The 18,810-nt window shown below is 37.8% G+C and overlaps 1 protein-coding gene across 1 annotated transcript in view; it reads left to right on the forward strand.

Annotated features, from left to right (window-relative positions):
- ANO10 (anoctamin 10) overlaps positions 1-18,810 on the forward strand; it is a 116,002-nt gene that overhangs the window by 64,435 nt on the left and 32,757 nt on the right. Inside the window, exon 12 of the mRNA XM_084281316.1 lies at positions 14,769-14,885. Coding sequence (XP_084137442.1) covers positions 14,769-14,885 — 117 coding nt within the window. The remainder of the gene's footprint in view (positions 1-14,768; positions 14,886-18,810) is intronic.

Raw genomic sequence — 18,810 nt, forward strand, 5'->3', positions numbered from 1 at the left:
TCTCTGGAGTTTTTAGTGCATGCTGTTGGGCTGCCTCCATTCAGTGTCTGATATCTTACATTTTTTTTCCCTCTGTCATCTGGAGACTTCTCCAACTGTAAAGGATGCAATTAGCATTTTAATGGAGAAAAAAAAAAAAAAAAAACAACATGCTGTTTATTTTAGTCACTTTTTGTCTTCAGATTTAAAGTAGACTTTTTTCTTAGCAAATTTAGTTGTATGGAGAAGGATGTCTGAGTTAGTGAAAATAGAGAGCTTTGTGTGATGTTATTTTATTTTTTCCTTGGCAGAAGGTAGAAAACATGAAGGAGTTTGTAATTTTATCCCCTGATAATGCAGTGGTCATTAATCAGAACAGAATAATTTCAGAATGACTGAGCACATCAGAACATGTATGAAAATCTTTCCTAAGACATTCTCCAGTCCTATAGTCTCAACATCCTTCATCTGTACGAAAGTAGTTCACAAAGCTTCTTGTCTTCCTGTCTTAAATCTGCTCTCACAGAGGTGCAAACAACATCACTTATTGGCTCAGCTCTGGTCAGCGGTGGGGCCCTTACCTAACATGGGGCAGCTTCTAGATTCTTCTCACAGAAGCCACCCCTATGGCCCCCTGCTACCAAAACCTTGCCACGTAAACCCACTACACCTGCTGACCATCTGCAATCAGCAAGGGTCATTTGCACCGTGTAAGTAGAGCTAAGTAGAGCGAACAAGGGAGCCTAAGCCTACCCCATCAGGACTGGAAACTGTATTGGGAATCATTCCAGGTAAAAACAGAGCTAATCTTGAAAATGCTGTTGCTCTATTTTAAAACCTTGCTTTTATGGTAGAGTATTGCACTGTTGTAAATACTTTTATATACAAGGGATTATTTGTCTTTGTGGGTTAATAATATCACTTCATTTCCAGTGACGGAGTCTAACCAGTCTTACTTTCAGAGAATGTATTTAAATGTTGTATGAAAAAATACGTATTAGATTTGAAGGAAATGATAGTTGTCTTTCTTTTTATTAATTTCTCTTCATTTGAGAGAAGAGTATGTATTCTGAAAAAACAGATTCACATACGTAATGTTGCAAACGTCTTCGGAAAAGTGTATGGTTTAAAATTAATATCTTTTTTAAATGCTCTTGCTGTGCAAATATCAAGAAAGAGAAGAGACACACCACACTTGAGAACAAAATGTGAGCCATCACCCTAGCCTAGCCAAAGCAGTGCTTCCTATTTGTAGAAATTCTTATGGTAAGATAAGAATTAGAAAGTTTCAACTTTATTTGTAGTTAATTTGTAGTAATCCTAGATGCTAAACTGCTAGTACCTGCAGGTTGGAATGGGCTGGGACATACCTGTGTGGGATGCAAATGGGTGGTCTTGTCCATCAAGTAGATGCACAGATGGGTTACAGAGTGGTGCATTATTAACCAAAAATTTGGGAATTACCAGTGTGAATGGCTATACTCTTACTCTAACATCGGGTATGGAGAATAGAGTTGAGGGCTCTAGAGGCATAGCACCATAGGAATGTTGGCCCATAGCAAAAAGTATTACAGTGCATTTTTAAAGGCAACATGTTGAGAACTGGCTGTGCAAGTTCCAGATTGATGAGAGAAGCCCAGTTATTGATCCTATTAAGTATATCCTGTTGCTAAAAGCACACAAAAGACTTGCAGCAGCAAGTCCACCTAGAGATAACACGTCTGACAATGTTCTAAAAGTATGAAGAATTTATATTAAAAATAAAAGTCAGTTATATATATTTAAGCTTTAAAAAAATAAATAAAAGGACAAAAAATTGAATAGGCCATGTGAAGCTAAGACTGCTGGCATGCTGGGGAATAAAAAGAAGGGAAAGAGAGATTTGAACTTTTAACCCAACCATGGACAAATGAAATTTGTGTCCCTCTAAAAGCAAAACATTTTCATAAAGGTTACCAGTCCTAACAACCAAGCAAGTCCTTAATGAGATCAAGGAGTCAAACCTCATAACCGGGTAACAAAGTACCTCTGGTCAAGGTCACTGTATTGTGTTTGTATTGTAAAACTAACCTCCGTTGTATGTCACAGTGGAAAAAAAAATAAAGAGACCTTACTGTAATTATATTATCCCCTTTTAGAAATCTGATTTTAGATTTTTCAAGCATGTTTGTATTCACTCCAGGTGACCAAAATTACAACAAAAAAAATCTCAGTTTAAATGGTTTCAAAGTCTTAGTGGTCATCTTTGAAGAATAATGATGGTAAAGACTGACATATATCTTCAGAAGAATCTGGAGTGCTTCTGGCCCCCAAATGTTTTTGTTTTAAACCATGTTACTTAATGCCTTCTTGTGTGTGTGAGAAGTCAGGTAAAAATCAGTAAATGTAGGATGGAGAAATGCAAAGTTACTTAGATCAATTGAAAACATCCCCTCCCTCCAAGACAACAGGAGAAAACCTGCAAACTTCTAAAACCCTGACTCAAGATAAAATACGGTGATATACATGTGTAATGTGTGTAGTGATACAATATGTGAAATATATGAAAAAGTCAGGTAATAATAATAAAAACCAAAATGCATTAACATTTAAAAACAGAAGCAGTACGGAGTTTGACACCTCTGTAGTTTACATTTGGCATCCCTGCATTTCTGAGGAGGCTCTGGATGCTTTTCAGGTTTGAGGTGACAGGATAATATGCTTGTTCCCACTGAAAGTGAGCAAAATAGTGTAACTTCACCCTGTGTCTGCTGACTAATAAAAACATTGTTTCTGGCTTGAGAGCTAGGTATCTGTGATGCTAAAATGATACATCATAGAAATTGATTTTAAATTGCTATTTATGGTGAAGACATCTTGTCTAACCTGTTCAGTACTATCAAAGAATGGTAATGTTCTTCTGGGTTGAAGGAAAAATATACTTTTTTTTTTTTTTTCTTATAATACTTGTATGTCTTGCTGGATGGTCATACTTTTCAATGTTGTTGAACTGAGAATTTTTTTTCCTGCTTATGTTTGATGCATGCTGATACTTCTCCCAGTAAACCTATGAGATGAGATGTAAGGAAAGAAGTGCCAAGTAGCAAAACTGATTTATGAGCCTGTTTTCTGACAGGCGTTTAACCTTTTAGGATTTTGCGTGGCAATTTACTAAGTTAGAAGATAATTCTTTAATCATTATGTCACAGAAAAGCTGTACAACCTCAAGTACTGCCAGATCCCTCAGACATCCCAGGACAAGATCTTTTATTGTATTTTTTTTAAACCTTCTGGAATATATGGGAAATATTTCTTTTACACAAAAGAATGTGTAAAGAACAATTGATCAAGGAGATATATGTATACATAAAAGTTCAGGTGAGAGGTTTTAGGAATTTCTTTCTCAAATAACAGCTCTGAAAAGAAAGACAATTTTGTTCATGTTTTGGCTGTTTGCTGTGCTATTAGTTTGTTTCTAGCAAAGATTCCTGTGACTGAGGGAGTCTGTTTAGATAAAAGATTTGAATCAAAGGGCTATGATCTTCACTTCTCTAAACATTTAGACTTTTTTTAAGATAGGAATTGCACGACTTTATCAGGAGCATCTATTTTTAGAGGTGCTGACCAGCAGCTCGCCCCAGGAGTCACCTTGTCACCTCAGGAGGCAGCAGGCCTTGGGGCTGCTAAGCTGGCCTGCGTTGCAGGTTGGGGCCAGCAGAGCTGCTGGAGCAGTGGGGAGCATCACAGCCAGTTCCCCGGCACTCTCTGTTCCCAACAACAGCCTCACCGCGTGCATCAGGCTTGCTCAGTCCTGTACATTTGCTCACTTTCATCTTCCTCCGTATGCTCCTCTCATTTTTCCAGAAGCACTCACCTTAACCAAACTCAGCACAAAAATGAACGGCGTTTTTGCCGCATCTAGAAGCGGACAGAAAGCCACTGTAAAATGCGTCTGGCATTTCCTCAGCTCAAAGAAGAAAGAGGATGCCTTTTCAGTCTGGTTATAAGGAAAATGAGTAAACATGAGTGGGCCCCATATTCAGGAAATAAATATTTGCTTTTCATCATTCCATCTGCCCAGACCGAGGCCTGGTTCAGAACTGGAGGTCTGTAGGATGTGTGCTTCCATTGTGCCATCTTCCTGGCTTACAGCAGGGCCAAATCACCGAGACTAGGTTACTCCTGTCATAAAATCCTAGAATCATTTAGGTTGGAAAAAACCTCTAGGATCATCCGGTCCAACCTTTAACCATAGCCATGTCCACCATTAAACTATGTCTCTAAGCTCTACATCTACGCTTCTTCACAGGTTTCTCTAATTTCCTGAATGACTTTTGAAAGTGAGACAAACAGCTGCTTTCAGTACCACGTTACCCCATACAGGTACAGATGGTTTCTTCCTTCAGTCCCTGGGCCCCTAAGATTGTGCAACATCACTGATCAGCTCTGTTAATATTTATCTCTGAAAAGTCTCAGCTTCCTACCTATCTCTGCTTGCACATTATGTTGTAGTAACTCAAGGACTGGTTCAAGTTTTAGCACTGGTCCAAGATCTTGCCTGGCATCTCAGCATTGCCTATTTGACATGCTTGAGGCTTCTTCTGGAGCCACGCTCAGGATTCCTACTTAATTCATTTCAAATTGAACATGGCCTCCTCAGCTGAGTTCATTTCAGCCAGAGGATGAGTCAGCTTCAAGTTCTTAGCACATAGGAATAATCAGCTGTGATGTTTCATAGCAACGAAGTGATGCTGAGCCCTTGCTGTAAGTTGACTCCCCAATGGCCTCACAATTCTAATTGAAGCTGTGAGTACTGCTGTTTTCTTTTTCTTTCAGCCTCCCGAGCTGTAGGGAGGTGAGAAGTTGTGCTCACTGCATGTTGTCAGAGCTGTTACACCAATGAGATTAAACTTTGTTGGTTTTCTTCTCGTACATCAGAAATCAGAACTGAGATCAGAGCCTCTTGAGAGCCCCTTCCTGATTCAGATGTGATGGTTTTGGAGATGTCCTAGATGCCCACTGAATTTGTCAAGGAGTGATTGCTGGATTATCCCGATAGAAGTTGTCTGCTTTTGAATAACAATACTACATGGATGCAGCTGTATGTATCCGTCCCACTGTATAGGAGATTATTGCTTTCTAGCCCGTACGTGCGGTTTCACATTTTGACTTCTCAGCTGATGGAATGACTCGGTACCCAATAGCAGTACTTACTGCTGGTGAACACAGCTAGCTTTTCCTCTCTTCCACTCCCCATTTCCTCCCATTTTTCTTCTGGAGTCTACACCATAATATGAGCTTCATGTTCCTTAAGAATTTAAGCAGTTCTGGAAGCATTTCATAGCCTGCTTTTATGGGAGTGTATGAAGGCCTACAGCTGTGAGATAGGTGACCACTGGAAAAGCTTGATTGCAAGAGTATGACCTACAAAAGGGATCTGCTTTAGCAGCAATGATTCATCTCAAAGCAGATTTGGCTCATAGCTAAAGGTTCTCTCTTCGTGAGCTTGAACAAACCAGGTATGTTTCCAAAAGTTCAAGCTGGTCAGCAGCTAAGGTTAAACTCAGGGCTGTGCTCTGCTGCACAGATCTGCTATGGCCATGGAAGTTGACTTGAGAGCTGCATGGCTGCCTTCCAGCAGCTTTGATAAAGGACTCTTTTATAGCTAGGGCAGGTACTGGTGATCCAAAAGAATTAAAATCTTGTGTAATTTTGTGAACACCCATTCATGGAACAGACAGATAAAGAGGGCTTGAGGACATAAAGGTTTGTTTTGTGCTTTTTTTTTTTTTTTTTTTTTTTTTTTTTTTTTAAGTTACGGTTTTTATGCAAGCTTTTCAGGAGTTGGCAGCATATCCAAACACCTGCTGCAATGTTTAATTAAAACACTTCAGCTGAATGGAAAGCTTCTCTTCTGACCTTTATTGAAAAGCAAAAGGATTATTTAACTGCATTGTTCTAAAAAGGAAAAAAAAAAAAAAAAAGACAAACCAGAAACACAAAACCCCCAAACCTCTATTTTTTATGGGAAAAATGCAAGTGATGAATTTCCAATATGAAAATTGTTAATTTAATTTTTCCCTACAGAATACCATTGTTTCAGATTAGCTAGTTTTATTGTACACATTTCAATTAATTTGATTTCATTAAAGTTGCACAGGAATAGAGAGTGTAATTAATCTGCAGCTTACTTTGTGATATATCACAATCCATTATTTTTATCTCATGACTCATGGCTATGACATTTTGTACATTATTTAGCATTGCATGATTCACCTTTTGGTCCAGATGAAAAAATGTGCTGTGTCCTGCTAAATTTACCTAGAGCTTCAAACAGAAGTAGAGTAAAATATGCCACTTAAAATAGGACGGAAACATAGAAGAAAGCTGTGAATTACATTTAAATTATTAGTCTCCCAGTGAAAATTTGTTTGCAGTGTGGTTAAATACCCTGCTTTGCTTTAAATGTGTTTATTCAGATAAAATTCTTATCTTGGTGTTGTGAGGTGAACAGATTTTTTTCAGGAGGAATAATTTTCTTGTGAATCAGCTTTGAAAGCATCATAAGACAGTTGTATGGAAAGCCAGGTACTTGTGGGAGAAATAAGGAAATGTCTGTAAATAAGAAGAGATTCATTTAATCAGGTAACTTACTATTCACAGTTAAAGGTAAAAACTTGAATGCACAACATCTCTGAAAAACAGCTGGCTGAGATAACTCTTCTTTTTTTGTGCTACATACTCTCAAGGCAATTAACAATAGCATCAACTTGAATGTTTAAAATCATTTAAATTCCAATGTAGATGCAACAGCAACTTTTCCTAGCATAAATTGAAGAAAAATGTCCAATTGAAAAGTCTGTTAATTAACTCACAATATCCAGAGCCAGCCTGCTTTTTTGGGAAAGCCATCTGTAAGGTTCATTAAATACTGGATTTACTTTCATATGTGTACAGTTTGATAACTTTGAGCTTGTCCAAAACTCAGTTGGGAGATACCCGTCCACTTTGGCTTGGACTAAGGCAAAGGAGGCTTGAGGCAGGGCAAAAGAGTTTTCAAGGACCGTGGTGCCTACAACAGGTGACAATTTCTGTTTAGCACTGAATTGACTTACACTAGTATTAAACCATTGGCAAAAGTAATGCTTTTTACCTCCTTTTTTTCTTTTTCTTTTTTTCTTTTTTTTCTTTTATTTTTTTTGGGTGGAGAAAAATGTATGGCATAAAGGTAGAAAGAAGTATAAGTTTTGTAGATTAATAGAAAATAGCAAACTTTTTTTTTTTCTTCTTCCTCAGTGTGGAACATTAGGGCATTTTGACAATAAACTATACCTGTCAGAGTGGGAGCCTATATGTAATGCTAGCAATCAGCTAAGAGGCACTTCATAAGGCTTGGTATTAATCATACTGTCAATTTCAATTCCATGGGCATCCTTCTTTCCACTTTTCGCTTAGAATTTATTTCAGAGCACGATCAAAGCTCTGCTGTTCATTACATTCAGCATTAGCTAATTTGGCTTTTGGCAACTCTTATCCCAGTTCCTATTAAACACTATCCATAAATTGAGATAAGGGTTGTGCCAAAACATTTCAGGATTATCAAATGGTAGCACAGAGATGGGTGCATTATCATGCTGCTTTAAAGACTGTTGGGTTACTGTAAAATTAACCATTAGCAAATATTTAAAAGCTCCGAGACAAATTTACACCTACAGCATTTTTTCATGTCTTTGGAATTGATTTAGGATGAAACAAATGAGAGAAAAATCATGTCTTAGAACATTTCTGAAAGGCTCATTTGTGTACTTTGTATTTTTATAGAGAGCTTGTAGGAAATAGTCTTGTAAGCGTGCTGTATCGTACTTTGCATCACAGAATGTGCTGTGTTTATGAAACAAGATTATTAGTTTTTGAGCTTATGTACCTGTAAGTGTTTTTCCTAAGTCACAGTCAGTTGGAAGCCTTTGTATAAGGGTGATATCACAAGATCTTTTCTTTACAATCTTTTAGTATTTTAATTCAGCAGGTGTTTCCAGAACCTGCTTAATGTTTAATTTCTAGTGATAGATCCGAAAACGGCAATGTGCAAGGCTTACGTATATAAATAAAATTCCCATTTTACCAGCCTTTATTCTTCTTTTTTTCATGCTTCAGGGTCTTGGGGGGAAAAACAAACAAACAAAAAAAGTCTTCTGAAAGTAGGCTTAACATTTTCAGTGTAAAAGATCTTTAAAAAGACTGATCAGGTACGTAAATACTGAGAATTAAGGAACTAGTGGCTTTATTGCGGCGTCAAATAAGTCAGGGAGAAAATTCCTACAGATTTCAGTGGCAGAGGAAAGGGCCAGATCTGCCTCCTCTTAAATGTCACTGCTGGAGAAAACTGTGGAGGATTGTTATGCATCTAAATCTTAAACCGACCAATACAACCGGCTACCACTTCAGTTCATTAGTTAGACCAAATATGATGTAGAGCAGCTGTGGTTGAAAAGCTGGTAAGAAATAGTCTATAAATAAACAGGAAATTTTGTTTTTAAAAAAGACGGAATTGGTAGAAAATATAATGGTGCCATAAGAGGGGAAAAAAACTACCATGACTATCCAACTGATCAGATTGCGTGTACTTTTCAGCTTCACTTAGCATGTGCCTTGGTAGAATATACTTAACAGGTTGCCACTGATTTATGTTGGAAGTTGTGTCTGGCTTAAATTCTTCCTAAGGCTTTCAGAGAGCAGGACCAAGTTCCAGCAGGCATACTGGGTTGCTTTGTTTGCTTTCCAACTGGGCTCTCTTTTTAGAAAACAGGAACTCCAAAAATACCCAAGGGCAGAAGGGACCGTCCCTTGCTCACCAGCTCCCTCACCAAGGGATGACGCTTGAAATTTTTTTTTCGTTTTTCTTCCTTTTTTTTCCTGCTTTGTTTCACTTTTTGCTTTTGCTGTTACTTCCTGGAAACATGAATAGAGAAGGTTCCTTACAGATTATTTTTGAAATCTTTTATGTGGTCTTATCTGCTCAAGTCCCTGGCTGAGGAGCGCTGGTCTGGAATTGGCTTATTTTCAGTAATGAGAGCTATGCAAAGCGATTGTAGTGTTTAGAATAAATTTGCTTCTTCTGAAAGAAACCAAATCAATAGTCTGGAGGCATAAGGCCAAGACTTGACTGGAAAAGGGTTGTGTATCAGTGCTGCTAGAGACCAGTGCTGCTGGTGTGTGTTTAACAGGAACAAAACAAAGCCTGGCTCCCGTGTTGTGTAGCTTAATACTTTTTACGTGATTGAAATATGCCTCAAAGCTGCATATTATGCCTGGTGCCTTTTTCAGTGTAGATTTCTACTTGTGATGTTTTATAGTGGATTGGTAATAAAGTACAGAGAAAGATTTCTGCACTAATTAAAGCAGTTGGAGAAATGTAAATGTGCGGACACAGTGCAAGCCAGCATTCATCTCTTAAGACAGGTGGATTTAGTACATGTCGCATAGTACCAGCTCCAGAAAAATGAAATACATGTTGTGATTCAGCTGTTGAATATTAACACCCAGATTCAGCAAATGACTGTATTATTTATTAATCTTCCAATTTTAAGCACGTGCTTAAATGTGTTTTTCTGAACATAAATGTATTTACAGATATGCTTAAAGCTAAACATAAGCTTAAATACTCTGTTGAGCAGGACTCAATTTCAGAAATGTGCTGGTACAGATGATAGAAGATGTCTGATCTGGTCTTACCTTTCTAATGGTCTGTCATAAATGTTGCCACCAAACTCTCCCTGCAGGTTGCTTGTTTCAGTTTGGAGTTTATGCATTTTATACAAATGCCTAGTCCTGTTTAAGAAAAGAGAAAATGCATATTTTTTTAAAAAAAATATATATAGATTACTGTTGTGCTGAAAAGATGCACTGCTTCTGTGCTTTGAAGTGGCAGCAAGCAGGCTGACAAAAGGCTTACTCTGATCTCCAGAATGTGCTTTCTGATGCTCCTAGGAGAAAACTGCCCAAACATGGTGAAGATCTAAGCTGAAAATCATTGTTTTTCATCATCGTCTGAAATATCATTGTTTTATGTGCTATGTAGAGACTTAAAGGAGCTCATCAGATGTAAGTGCATGAAAATTTCACCTGTGCTGAGCATATTCCGGGTGAGAGCAGAGATGGATGTCACCGTGTTAGTGCTAGAGTGGCAAAAGGCATTAAGTCTGAGGCAGGATGATTGCACTTTGTTCTTGGTGTTTCCCTTGAGTTTTGGCAGCAAGGAGGAGAAAGCTTACAGTCATGGAAATGCAGGAGAGATGGGTTTGCTGGTTTGGAGATAAAAGGGATAGATGCAACATGCGGATTGTGACAGGCATTTAGATTGTAAATGTGTCCATGTGTATGTCTATGGGAGCAGAAGACAGTCTGAAAACTGAATGGGAGAGGTAAAGAAACCTTGAAATAGGACAAACATGAAATAATGACTTCCTTTTGTGTCATCCAAACCTCCCAGGAATTTGAACGTTTCTGTGGGTAAAATGAAATTTTGAAGGGAATTATCAGAGGGTTTTTTTTCCCCACTAAGATTCTGTGTAAAATTTATTAAAGTTCCATAATAATATGGGATGTGAGGTTTTAAAGCGGGATTTATCAGAGTAGCAGAAGAAAGGCCTTTCTTAAAGTCCCTCAGCTGTGATAATTCTATTCCACCAGTGGGACTCTAATAAAGCTAGCTCGGACTAAAAGTGGGAAGGAAAGTTTGCTCATGCTTTCTTTTTATGTATATTGCAGAAATATTTTCTCATAAATTTGTTTTATTGCTGTCTATTAAAGACAATTTAATTTAATAGGACTTCCTGAGCTCCGTGGAAATTTTTCTTTGCCTGTATTGCTCCCTTGACAGAATGATTTTTCACTTCCCTTCCTCATTTTTCCTGCTCTCAGAAGGATACAAGACTTTCAAAGCTAAACACTGTTGCCATAGAAAGAGGTAAATTTATTCTTTGGTCTCTTCCTAGTCTTTGATCTTGGCTTAGTTTAGTGTCAGCATACTGTGAACCAGAGTCCTAGCAAAAAATCTAATCATTTCCATGCATTCTGCTCTGACAATAGCACGGTCCTGCAGTGATACTTTCCTTCACGTTTGCAAAGGCTTTTTGTATAGAGTCATTCAGGTTGGAAAAGACCTTGAAGATCATCTAGTCCAACCTCTAACCCAGTACTGAAGTCCACCACTAAACCATGCTATGAAGTTCTACGTGATTTCTTGAAGACCTCCAGGGATGGTGACTCCACCACCTCCCAAGGCAGCCTGTTCCAATGCCACACAACCCTTGCAGTGAAGAAATTTCTCCTAACATCCAATCTCAACCTCTCCTGGCACAGCTTGAGGCCATTTCCTCTTGTCTTATCACTTGGCTCCTGGGAGAAGAGCCCAATCCCCACCTGGCTACAACCTCCTTTAAGATAATTGTAAAGTACAATGAGGTCTCCCCTGAGCCTTCTCTGCTCCAGGCTAAACAACGCCAGCTTCCTCAGCAGCTCTTCATAAGACTTGTTTTCTAGATCCTTCACCAGCTACCTTGCCTTTCTTTGGATGTGAAATAGTCACATACCAGTAGAGGACAGAGGCTCAAAGTGATGTACCGTTCTCATATGTTGGCTCTCGTGTAGAGTTGCTTATCTATGTGGAGTTGAGTAACCACAGACCATCGCTTCATATTACATAGTTCTAGACTGGGCTGTGTCCAGATTTCTGATTTTAATTGTTTTTTTTTGGGGTAAATATTAGGTTGTAAAATAGGCTTTTCTTACAAAATGGTTTTGAAATCCTTCCCAGCTGACACTTGGCATGCACTTTATCGACTAACCAGCACCGAAGCTACTGCTTTTGTTCTTTTTTTCCTTCTTTTTTTTTTTTTCTTCAGTTGAGTAGATTTTGACAGGAGTTGCTGCAGTCAGACCGCTGCAGAAATCAAATCAGCTGTTCAAAATTCCAGGAATTTAACCCTAATTTGCATTTTTCATTTTAGAAGAGACGGGCTTGGGGACGCTGCTCCAAAACACAGCTGCTGCTTCTCCTCCTGTCAGTAGCTGCGCAGAATAGAAAAGTTCCTCCAGCTCTCCGAGCACCCGGCACGAGACCACAGAGAGTTTGATAGCACCGAGTTTACCAAGGGGGGGACTTGTTGCTGTTTTTCTCTGTGCCCACTTGGCAGATTGAAAAACTGGAGGGGACTTTGCTGCTGGCATCAGGGAGCTTACAGCTTGTGTTAACGTTATCCCGGGTTTTGCTCACAGTGAAATACTCCTCTTGAAATTGTTTTGAGGGGCATGTTCTTGGAAACAACGCTGGGTTTTGATGGCTGCAGTTAGAACTAGTGGTTGTTTTTGTAACCTGCTTTAAACAAATGCCCAAATCAGCTCTGAAGAAGTTTTAGTATTGCACAAATACGTTTGCACTAGTTGTGTAACAAATTTGGACAAGCTTAAGTAGTTTCTTCTTGTAATATATTCATACTAGTATTAATGTAACTTTATGCTGTGAAGGAGAAATTTTTGTATATTCTGGCAACTTATACTGTACTTTTAAGACATTTATTTTTTGAAAGCAGATGGTTCCCTTTCCTGGATCTCATATACAGAAATGATACTAAAACAACATTAAGAAATCCGTACAGAATATGAATGATAAAATGAATACAACTACTCATCTCCTTACTTCTTTCCTCAAATTCTCTTGAATAACTGCTTACGTTTCCTTAGTCAAATGGCAGTTCCAAAATAAAATATGAACTGTTAATAAGTTAGATATATTCTCTTTTAAAGAGGTTGTATGAGTCATAGGGCAACCAAAAATAATGACTGTTCCCCATCTGTATTCTGTCCATCTAGCACTCTCTGGCATGAAGGCTTTCTGAATGGGAGGCTCTGCCCTCGTGTTATTTGTTTTTTAAGGCTACCAGTTGTGCTAGCATGAAAACAGACTTCTGGCAAACAGTGTCAAAAGCAGTTTTCATTATGTGTGGATACCAGGTCTGTTGACAAAACAAATGAAAAACCTTTGGAGTACTGCTTACTGGGCTTTGTTCAGGTGATAGGATGATAAAACTCTTCATTTGCTAAAGCAATTAAAACACATTAGTCTCCTAAATCTTCTATTAAAAAAAATATATATGTATATATATATATTTTTTTTGAGGGTTAGCTGCAGCATTTTTTGTTGGGACACCATTAAGTTGAGTGGGAAAATAAAACTTTTATATGAGTAGGAGAACATTTTACTGTTGTCATGACTTTTTTTTAATAATATGGTATTGCACATCGCTTTACACAGCAGACATGTTAATCGCTTCATTAACCTCTTCATCTGTATTCAGGTTCTCATCGATGATGTTTTACTGTCACATTAAGTTTCAGCCTTCCTCTCAGCTCTTCAAATTAGTATTCCTTGCACTATCCGTCTGTTTTCTGGGCCTGCTAACTTTTTTCTGTTATAGATTTTCAAAAATAATTTCATGTCTGGCTCTTCATTAATCTCTTTTTGTTCTCTTACTTTGTTCCTGTTATCTGATTTGTTACTGGAATTGACTAATTTAGAGTTTCACTACCACTGCTACTGGATCTGTAGTATTTTTGCTACCTTCTTGCTCACCTAATTCGAGGATCTTGGGGATTTTTGGTGCATCAAGATCATATAATTAAGCAAAATATTTTTTGGAAAAGAAGCAATAGTCTTTTCTATTTTATGAAAATTTGGGGCAATTTGATAATTAGCTCAGACATGCAGTCTACATTTAGGTGTGTCTGAGTACCATCATCATGTCAGCGGAGCCTAAGCCGCTCTTAAAATTAAGCATATATGTTATATGTTGCCTTATGTTGCTCAGCATTTCTCAACTAGGGGCAAGCTCCTGATTGCAAAAATGCATCATGCTGTTAGCTCAGCCATTGATAAAACAGGATTTAATCATTCTTGCTTAGGTAATAGTTAAATATAACACATGAAGAAACAGAACCATTGACTTGTATTCAGTGAGATGAGGGGAATGGTGCAAGTTGAAGTGAAATTTAAAGGCTGGTTGGGAAGCACTAGGTTCAACAGAAATTCATACACATTTTCTCATAAATAATCTTACAATATTTTGTGACAAATGATGACTAATATGGCATCTTAATTTCAGAACATTTCTCCATTTACTGGAAAGTTTCTGTTCATGACTTTGCCAAATACTTTGCCAAATACTCAAATACCAATTTGAAGATGGTATTAATTTATTGTGTTTTATTCTAATCTGATCCTTAGGAGTGTTTTTAGATTTTAATAACTCTTTAAATGCAAAAATTCTGGGTTTGTTCAACATTTTTACAAAACGTTTCTATCATTTCTATTATGGCATGCACATGCATATACGTGTTGTTATAAATGTGTATAATTCTGTGTAATTATATGTGGTTTTGGTGTGTTTAAATGTTTATAAATGACTGTGCTGGGTGCCATAATTCATGTTCTATGCATGAATAAAATGTTTAAAAAGCTGTTTATCTGGAATCAAACACAAATTTAAGTTGAAAAGTAAGAGTATATAGTGAAAATGGGATTTTTATGAAAATAAACTAAACAATATATGTGTATATTCAAATTATGGATGACAGTAAATAGAAAAATATGGAGTAGCTGAGCCTAAATATTCTTATACTATGTTATCTGTGTACTTGTCACAATAAATCATTGTTTTTATATCTATTGCTAACACTTGGAAAAAGTATTATACTATTCTATCCATGCTTCAAACTCTATTGAATAATATTTTTCTTTTTACTTTTTTTTCCAGCACTTGCTGCTAGCAATAAAGTTTGTCATGGCATTTGTAATTCCCGATAAACCAAGAGACATCCAGATTAAACTGGCCAAGTTGGAATTTGAATCTCTAGAGGCTCTCAAACAACAGGTAAGGGTAACTGACTTGTACAGCAGTGAAAGGTTTTGATGGCCTGAAGGAAAAAATAAATTAGGAATATTCTGCTTTAGCTTTAAAGAATAAATACATAAATCCCCAGATGTTGAAATTCCTTTGATATTGTATAAAACATATCCTTTGTGTGCTCCAGGTGCAGCTGTTAACCTCCTCTATTCTGTGGTACTTGTGTGTAATTGGCAATTTATTTTTTTTTTTTTAAACATCTACCATAGCTTCTTGTGACAAAGTGATCTCTCAGTTCTGCACAAACCAAATCTGCAAAGAACATGCTGCCTTTTCTAGTTACACACACCCAAAGCCTCATGTGGTAGCAGAACATTACTATTGAGGTCAGCAATGTCTTCCGTAATCAGCCATAACAAATAAAACCCAAATTGAAATTGAATCTAATGCCTGATAGTTTTGTTTTGCCTTTCTCTAGTATTTTGGTGTGAAGTTACCAGGAGCTAGTCGTGGATCACATGTACTCTTTAGATGATATTAAAAGGAGCAGGGCTACAATTCAATTTTAGATGTTCCTTCTCTGTTTTCATTTTGTAAACAGGCAAAACTAGGTCATCCACAACAACCTTAAGCTCAAGTGAATACAGTCACCTTTGGTTATAGCATACCAACTGGAATATATACAGAGTCTCTTTTAATAAAGAAAATGTGTGTCAGCAGTTAGGACTTTGTCTCCTACCCTTGTATCTGTGCATTCATTGAACTAATGTATGCCTGATCCCAGGTTCTTCAGGGTTTTGTTAATCCAATAGCGAAAAGTTGGTCTCAATTTCAGTAAGAACCAGAAGCCTGCAAGAGCATTGACTCATTTTTAAGTGCCTTGGTAGGTACTTCAAACATGAGTATCTACCATCACGTTTTTACATTTCCTGTAATTGATAACTGTTGTGTATTTCATAGAAATGTGAAGATTTGGGCTTTTCTTCTGTTGCCTGAATTTCAGTACAAAAATCCTGCGTTTTAAAGTAATTTGTGGGCAGTGCAAAAAGCTACTGAACCATTTATTTTGGAAGCACATGTTCAGGTTCTTCCTCTTGTTACTTAGAGTCATCAAGGTAATCTAAAGCGTAAGTCTTTCTTTCAAGGAAAGACCTACAACAAACAAAAAAAAATAGAAAAAGCTGTTTAAAAGAACAGGTATGGGGCAAATGTCTGGGGCAAATGTGTTGTGACACGCTAGAGAGAAACTGGCTCACATACTTTTATGTAAGTGTGAATTACAGCCCTCTTTTAATGCTATCCAGATATGCATGCCATGGTGTTAAAAGTGATGTGTACTTTTTCAAAGTGTTAGAATACCACTGTCTTGGGATGTAGCTATTAGAAGAGTATTAACAGTATCAGACAGTAAATCTCTAAGATGCTGAAGTAGATTATTAAGCTCCATATATAACGTGTAGAGAGAAAATCTCTTAATACTTTTGAACAGATGTATTGATTATGTTTGGGATCCTTACGTTTAGGCAGTGCAAGCACTGGTGAAAAATGCCATAATTAAAAACAAAACAAAAAAAACATGACATTTTATATTGGAATGAATGTCTACCATTTTGAAGTTCTCAAACTTTAGGTAAGGAGGGTTTTTAGGAAGTTCTGAAATGCTTCTTTTGAATATTTCTTTATGTATTTTGTGTCGAGACTGTTGAAAGGGACTGGACTGTTGAATAGGTTGTAATAACTTGATCTCTTTTGACAATGTGATATACTGAATGTGTGTGCTACATCTGTGGGCTTTGTTTCAGATCTTCCTTTCATCGTCTAGGGCAAGACTTGTTAGACTTTTTTTTTTTTTTTTTTTTGGGGGGTGGGGAGCAGTAAATAATGGGAGCGTACTAACAGATGGTTAAGGAGAATATGGTGAAAGATTATTGGAAAAAGAGCAGGAGCATTGTGATTCACAATCCCTAAAGTTCTGTTTTGTTTTGTTTTTTTGTCACCTGGACGGAAGCCTGGATCTGCTACTGGGGTGATGGGCCCTTTGGTGAGCATCATGACCCCTCATGAGGAAGTAGCTAACTCTAAACTGGGGTGAGGTGCTTAAGACTCTTCTCCCCTTGCTTCATTGCAGTGCTTGTCTCTGTTGCAACTATTTCTTGCAAGTGCAGAAGCATGCTGTGCTGTTTGGTCTAAACCCAATTTTAAGGAAAAGAGACCAAATATAGGTGTGCCAGCAGGCTGCAAGGGAATGCTCAGCTAATTCTCATGTGGTTCAGGAATGACCATGTGTGTAGGTGAATCCCAGTGCTGTAAAACTAGTGTGACGACGCTGCAGCTTTTCAGGGCAGTGTTCTAGTGACATTAAAAGCTACGTGGATAAGCAGTTTGGTTTCTGAATGCAGCTTGATGAATAGACAAAAGGGTCCAACCTCATGGTTGGAGATGGGTCAGCAATCTATCCTTACAAAAGATCAAGTTCCAGAAACACAAGTAAACCACACATTAAACAGCGTAGCTTTTATTTGGTGGGCTAGGTTACAGTAGTGCTTTCAGGTACTGTGAGATCTTCCCAATATTACTGTCTGCTGACAAAGACAAACATTAGAAGGAATACCTTCACTGAAACCGGACCCAGGGAAACCAAATGAGAAACAAATGGATGGAAAGTAATTATTCACGCAGTTATATTATGAGCATGCAATACTGAGAGAGCTCCAACAGGTTTTATTATTGTTTTTCAGGAAAAATAAAGTTTTAAATAGTGGGGAATGGTGTCTCTCTTCACAAAGTGCAACTACCTAGACAGAATCAGTATTCGGAAAACAAAAGCTTATTGATATCTAAAAGAAAAAAAGGAAAAAGAATTTTAAATGGTTCTTTTGCATTGGAAGTCTGAATTTTCTGAATTAGATAAAGATGCTTTTCCTTACAGCATCTCTTTCACTATCTCATCAGAATAAACATAGCACTGATAGCAACAATAAAGGTAGATATAAATATTAGTAAAAGAGTTCACTTTATCAGAATAACTGTAGGGAAGAAAAACAAAACAAAAAAAACAACACTGTGATGAAGCTTGAGCAGAAATGCAGGTGTGGAGGGAACCAGTCTGTGAAAGTCCTGTCATCCCTGTGCTCCAGCTTCCTTCCTCAAGGTGTTCTAGCACTCAGTGGCCAGCGTCTTTTAACAGGAATACCTTTTCCTTCTGCTGAGTGAAGTCTTTCAGCACCCCCTCTGAAGAAGTGTGTCCATCTGTTCACCTGTGTCCATCCTGCTGGCACTAATCATGTTGAGTATACACCAAGCTTGAGTCTGCTGGCCCATCTGGCCACTGTCCTGTGGGACTCCTTAGCTTCTCTGACAACACCCTTCTGTAGCTCAGAACAGAAATGCTTCTAACTTAAGGCTCTTCTGCATTGGGCAGCATCTTTGCTGCTGCTTGTACCACTGCAAGCTGTTCTTGCAGAGCTTTCCCGCTTCCATGTCATATGCCTCCGAATGTGACTGGGGGTGTGATGGCCAACATAGCTGCTTGAACCAGCAGTGAGCCTCAGAAATGTCTTTTCATAGTGGGAGGAGGAGGAGATCAAGATCCTTTTTTTACTACTTAACACAGAACATGAGTTGTTAGTGCTTAACATCCTGCTTATTTATCTTGCAAAATGGGAACTCATTCAGTGTTATAATTACTAGAATTAGAGGGCTCAAAAAGGAGGATGCGTAGCTTCAGGACTACCCTCAAAACACTGCTGATACTAAAAGCAGAAGCTTATTCGGTGCTTGCTGGCAATGCTGAGCAAATGCAAGCCTGCAGGCAGTCAGGAGAGACAAAATAGCAGAGATGAAAAGAGTTCATTCAACTAGTCAAAGATGTGCAAGACAGCCAGTCAGAAAGCCTGGTGAAACTTGAGCTCAAACGATGAATTTCAGTTAAAACAGAATGAGATGAAATAAA

Source organism: Netta rufina (genome assembly GCF_964035555.1).
Source record: "Netta rufina genome assembly, chromosome: 2".
NCBI lineage: Eukaryota > Metazoa > Chordata > Aves > Anseriformes > Anatidae > Netta > Netta rufina.